Source organism: Fukomys damarensis, unplaced genomic scaffold (assembly GCF_012274545.1).
Source record: "Fukomys damarensis isolate Sample0158 unplaced genomic scaffold, DMR_v1.0_HiC HiC_scaffold_39, whole genome shotgun sequence".
NCBI lineage: Eukaryota > Metazoa > Chordata > Mammalia > Rodentia > Bathyergidae > Fukomys > Fukomys damarensis.
Window position 1 is genome coordinate 43,121,572 of NW_022900951.1, and position 5,770 is coordinate 43,127,341.

A 5,770-nucleotide genomic window follows, 5' to 3' on the forward strand; every position below is an offset into this window, starting at 1 on the left:
ACAAGGGACTGTGGGAACAACAACGGTCGTCTTTTTAAATGCGTGACTCGTCGCACCATGCATTCTGGGAAATATAGTTCTTTTTTTGTGTGGTACCGTACTGGGGAGCCTCCTGTAACCTCCAGTAGCCTTCTGAGTAGCTGGGATTACAGATGTGCACTGCCACTCCCAGCTGGGAAATGTAGTTCCTTAGGTACTTGGTCGTGGTGGATGGTCGATTCATTCTTCCCAGGTGTTTATTCCTTTGTGTTTTAATCAGGGTGTTTTTGTTTTTGTTTTTTGAGACAGGGTCTCACTATGTAGTTGAGACTGACCTGGAACTCTATGTAGCCCAGGCTGGTCTCGAACTCACAGCGATCCTCCTGCCTCAGCCTCCTGAGTGCTGGGATTACAGGCGTGCGCCACCATGCCCGGCTGTGTTTTTATCAGTGTTTATTGAGCACTTACAGTGTGCACCTTATTATACCCTGCTGACATAGAAGTGTAGATAAAATCTGATCATTAAGGAAAAAAATCAGCAGGGCGTGGTGGAGCACCCCTGTAATCCCAGCACTGGGGAAGCTGAGGCAGGAGGTTTGCTGCGAGTTTGAGGCCAGCCTGAACTACATATCGAGACTCTTTCTCAAAAAATAAACAAACAAAACAAAACAAAAAAACCCACAAAAACAATAGAGTACTTACTACTCTGCTATTAAGAAAAATAAATTGTTTTGAGATAGGGTTTGTCAGAGTTTCCCTATGTAGTACAGGCTGGTCTTGAAGTCACTCTGTAGCCCGGGCAGTCCTTGAACACACAGCAATCCTCCTGCTTGAGTCTTGCAAGTGCTGTATTACAGGCATGCGCCACTTTTTTTTTTTTTTTTTTTTTTGTACAAGGGATGGAACTCAGGACCTTGCACTTGCGAGGCAGGTGTGGTGCCACTGAGCTAAATCTCTGGCTCTACGCCACCATTTTTGTAGGAAAATGGATGCACCTTGAGACCCTAATGTTACGTGAAATATATCAGACAGACAAGTTTAACTATTGCATGGTTTCTCTTATATGAGATACCAAACTATAAATAAGGAGCAAGGGCCGGGGATTTAGCTTAGTGGTTCTGACACCTGCCTCGCAAGCGCAGGTCCCTAGTTCAATCCCCGTATCAAAAAATAAATAAAGAGCAAAACAAAAATAGATATTAGGAAACAGGGAGATAGATATTTTGCAGGTGGTAAGAGGAGCAAGAGATGGAGGGAGAGGGCCAGGGATTTGGCTCAGTGGTTCTGCCGCCTATCTTGAAAGCACAAGGGCCAGAGTTCAATCGCTTGAGAGAGAGAGAGAGAGAGAGAGAGAGAGAGAGAGAGAGAGAGAGAGAGGATGAGAACAAAGGAGGGGAATTTACTAAGGTGAAAGGGCAGAAGAAAGATACTTAAACAATCAAGAGTAACAATACTATAATTCTGCTATAAAATCATCCCAAGGAAATTTGTGCAACTCTTTTTACAAAGATTCATCGTTGTATTATTTCTTGTGCCAAAAGCTTGAAGCTTTTTTTGTTTTTGTTTTTTGAGACAGGGTCTTGTTACGTAGTTCAGGCTGGCCTTGAACTCACTGCTGGCTTCAAACTCATGGCCAACCCTCCTGCCTCACACTCCCTAGTACTGGGATTACAGGTGTGTGCTGCCACTCCCAGCTTCAGTACTTCTTAAATGATCAACAAAAGGGGATGGGATAAGTGAATTTTAATAGCACACACTTTGGATGGAAGGAATATGCTAGAGCCTTTAAATGCGAAGCTATAAGTAAAATTAAGTAAAATGGGGACATGGCCCCAATGCTTTGGAAAGTAGAATAGTTCAGTGGTTCAGAGAATGGTCTTTGAAACGGGAAGACCACTGTTTGACTAAGATCATGGTCATGTTTCTCGTGGCTAGAGATGGGTCCTGGAATTTATTTATTTATTTGTTTTTTAATTTTTTACCAGGCATGGAACTCAGGACCTTGTGCTTGCAAGGCAGGCGCGGTGCCACTGAGCTAGATTCCCAGCCTAAGTCCTGGAATCTTAATTATAACAAAATTTTAAAGTTTTTATTTAGAAATAACTTTAGATTTAAGCATGGTAGAAATATTATGCATTATTTCTATATATATCTTTTTTTGCTGGTACTGGGGATTGAAGCCTACCCTGACCTACATCCCCAGCTCTTTAAAAGTTTTATTTTTTGGTACCAGGGATCAAACTTGGGTGTTTGTGCTTGTGAGGCAGGCGGCGGAACCACTGAGCTAAATCCCTGGCCTTCTTTTTAATTTTTTGTGGCAGGGTTTCACTAAATTTCCCAGGTTGGGCTCAAAGTTTTGATCCTTCTGCCTCAATCTCCCAGAGTCCTGGGGACTCTTAAAATGTTTAAGGGAGCCAAGCATGGTGACATACACTTGCAACCCCAGGACTCTCATGAAGCCCCATCATTTCAGGTGAGACAAGAGGAGTCCTGTCATTCTCCTCTCCTTTTCTCAGAAGACATACACCTCAGTGTCCCCATGTCCTAAAGGCTCTCCTCTCAAAGAATATATTCACTCTGGGAGTCTGAGGCAGGAGGATTGTCGTGAATTCAAGGCTAGCCTGGGCTACCTAGGAAGTTCAAGGTCAGCCTGGACTACACTGTGAGACTGTCTCCAAAAAAATAAAAAAGGAAAAAGGAAAAAGGAAAGAATACCTCCTCTTCAGGATGAAGGCCCTGGGTTCAGTCCCAGTACAGTACTGTAGAATGAAGGAATGAATAATAGGCATGGGAAAGAGACAGGATCTTCCTGTATTGCCTGTGCTAGCTTCAAGTTATCCTCCTGTAGCAGCCACTCCAGGATGACACATGTATGTCATCACATAGGGATTAGATGTGCAGAGTTTTCAATCCATTTTCCAGATGATGGAACTGTGGCCCAGGAAGGCTGAGTTGGCCAGAGGCTCAAATAATAAATCCTAGAAGTTATGTCTACAGTTTCTAGTAGATAATTACTAGATAATTACCGCCTGATTATCTTGTCTTCCTCACTGTAGTTCCGATTTTGTTTCTAGGGCCATAAAGCTCAGGAAGGGTTCACAACCCCATCTTTTAATGTGTCTACTCAATGTAGTATGAGCAAACTAGAGAAAGGATGGACTCTCCAATGTCCTCTTTTAAACCAACTAAATCAGATCAAGGTAATTTCACATGTTTGCTGATGCCATTAAGAATTAATTTTTTTTCAGTATGAACATTTGTCCAGCTGGGGAGGCTCTACCCCCACTTTTTGCTAAGTATTTGCGTAAATACAGGTCTTCTGACTTTTTGTTCAAGTACAGTTTTGTTTAGCTTTAAAGAGGAGATTGCAACATGAACCCAGTTTAAGCGACTGTATTATATTGGCCCAGTGTATATTTTTCCCTGCACTGTTGTGTCATGCTGGGTTCTAGGAAGTGAACGAAAGTTTGACACTGGCACTGGAGTAACCCTCATCACTCCCAATGCTCTGCAGGCTGCTGTGGTCATCAACATCACTGATGCTGGTGGTGCTTATATTGTCCACTTCTCCATGGGAGAACTGTGTGCTTTCAACATCCATTTCAATCTCCTCTCGCTCTGAATCAGAACGATCTGAAGAAATAGTCGATCCAATGCTGTCCATTCGTATTCACTCCATTTCTTGAGGACCCTGCAGCTGTTCTAGTCGTCGCTTTAAAAATCTCTGTTCTCGTTCCAAGTTCTCAAGCTGGTGCTGGCTCTTTCTTTCAGCTTCTTCAAGTTTCTTGATATGTGCTTTGGCTTTGTTGAGCAAACCAAGCCTTGTGTGCCTGGTGCCATCTTGTCGTAGTGGAATCAAAACTTTTAAGCGTTCTAAACATAGGCGCAGATGAGCTCGCCGATGCTTTTCCAGCTCGTTGTGTGTAGATCTGTTTGCAGTGCTGGTATTGCTGCTCCCACTGCTGTGTTTCTGGGCCTGGCTCAACCTCTGTGGGGGCTTTGAATGTTGTAGCCGGGGGCCAGGCGTGAAAGGGAACGATGAGGCATAGCCACACTCTCGTTCCCGGCACTCCAAAAACTCGACAGCCTACTTTCTCATTCTTTATGGCTGAGTAATATTCCATTTTATAGAAAAACCACATCTTCTTTATCCAGTCTCCAACTGAGGAGCAAATGGGCTGTTTCCAAGTTTTAGCTACTACAAACTGTGCAGCTATAAACATTGGTGCACATATATCACTGTGGTATGACACTTTCACTTCTTTGGGAAAGATACCCAACAGAGGGATGGCTGGGTCAAATGGAACCTCTAATCGCAGTTCTTTGAGGTATCTCCATATTGACTTCCATAGTGGTTGCACCTGCATAGTTAGTTTATTTTTTAATTTTTATTTTTGGTACCAGGGGTTGAACTTGGGACCTTGTGCTTGTGAGGCAGGCGGCTGCACCACTGAGCTAAATCCCTGGCCCTCAAGCATATTTAGTTTAAAGTAGAAAAAGTAATTATAAAACACAAGATATTTTCTTGGAACAAGTCACGTGGTGTCGCTAGAGGCTGGGCGGGGGGACTTATATGGTAAAGCAGGAAGAGGAGCCTTGATCTGAACTACGAAGAGCGAAGTTGATGCTGGATACTTCTGGCAGGGCTGCAAGTGTGACGTTGTGAGATCACCGAGTAACTATCAGATTTTAAATTTGAAAACAATGGAGAAGATGAAAGAAAATGTCCAACGAAGTCTTCTAGAACTCTACAGCTATTTAACTTCAGTTACTAGGTAAGCAAGTGAGAATGAAACTTTCACAGGCATTTAATCATTGACTGAAAGTTCCAGAAGACAAACTACAGGTTAGACAAAATTTCCCCCAGTATTGAAATTGAAACTAGGCCTTTCACACTGAGATTATCACTGAAGTGATAGAAATATTGCATAATGGCAGTTTACTCACTGATGATATTGAGGACAATTCAAAACTTGATGTGGCTTTCCTGTAGCACACAGCATCTATGGAATTCACAGAATCTATGTCATCATTTCCACCAATTACTACACTTCCTTGGCTTAGAGAAAGTCTTAACCCTTAATCACTCAGATGCAGTGAAGCTTTTTTTTTCTCATTGAGTTTATTGGTACTGTTTAGGTATATAGCACAGTTACACTCATCATTGGGATCTGGTACCTTTACCTGATGTATCTTGGTTCTTATTTTTTCCCCATTCCCCTGACCTCCCTTCATCCCCTCCACTCTTCCCTGTTTACAGAGACATTGTTTCCATGTTTTTCCTTTTCTCATATTTTTTCTTTTCCCTTTTTACCTTTTCCCTCCCCCTCCCATTTCCTCTACTCTTTTAGACCTTTTTTTTCCTATTACACAATATCAATTATACATTTTGATCCTTATTTACACTTTTAGTTTTTCACACCAGAGAAACTATCCGGTATTTACGGATGTGTGACTTCTTAATTTCACTTAAGAGTATGGCCTCAATGTGCATCCATCCACTTATCTATAGATGTCTCTAGTTTCTCATTCCTTATGACTGAGTAGTACTCCATTTTATTTTAAAAAAGCCACCTCTTCTTTATCCAGTCTCCAGTTGATGGGCAATTGGGCTGTTTCCAAGTTTTAGCTATTACAAACTGTGCCGCTATAAACATGGGTGCACATATATCACTGTGGTATGATTATTTTAATTCTTTTGGGAAGATACCCAGCAGAGGGATAGCTGGGTCAAATGGGACCTCTAATCCTAGTTCTTTGAGGTACCTCCATATTGATTGCCAGTGGTTGC

At 42.3% G+C, this 5,770-nt stretch overlaps 1 protein-coding gene across 1 annotated transcript; it reads right to left on the reverse strand.

The window, feature by feature from the left end:
* Nucleotides 1-3,427: 3,427 nt before the first annotated feature.
* Nucleotides 3,428-5,751, reverse strand: LOC104849827 (max-interacting protein 1-like). Its single transcript, XM_033760477.1, is given in 2 exon segments — nt 3,428-4,066; nt 5,746-5,751. Coding segments are annotated over 2 exon segments (645 nt in total).
* Between the last annotated feature and the right edge of the window lie 19 nt (nt 5,752-5,770).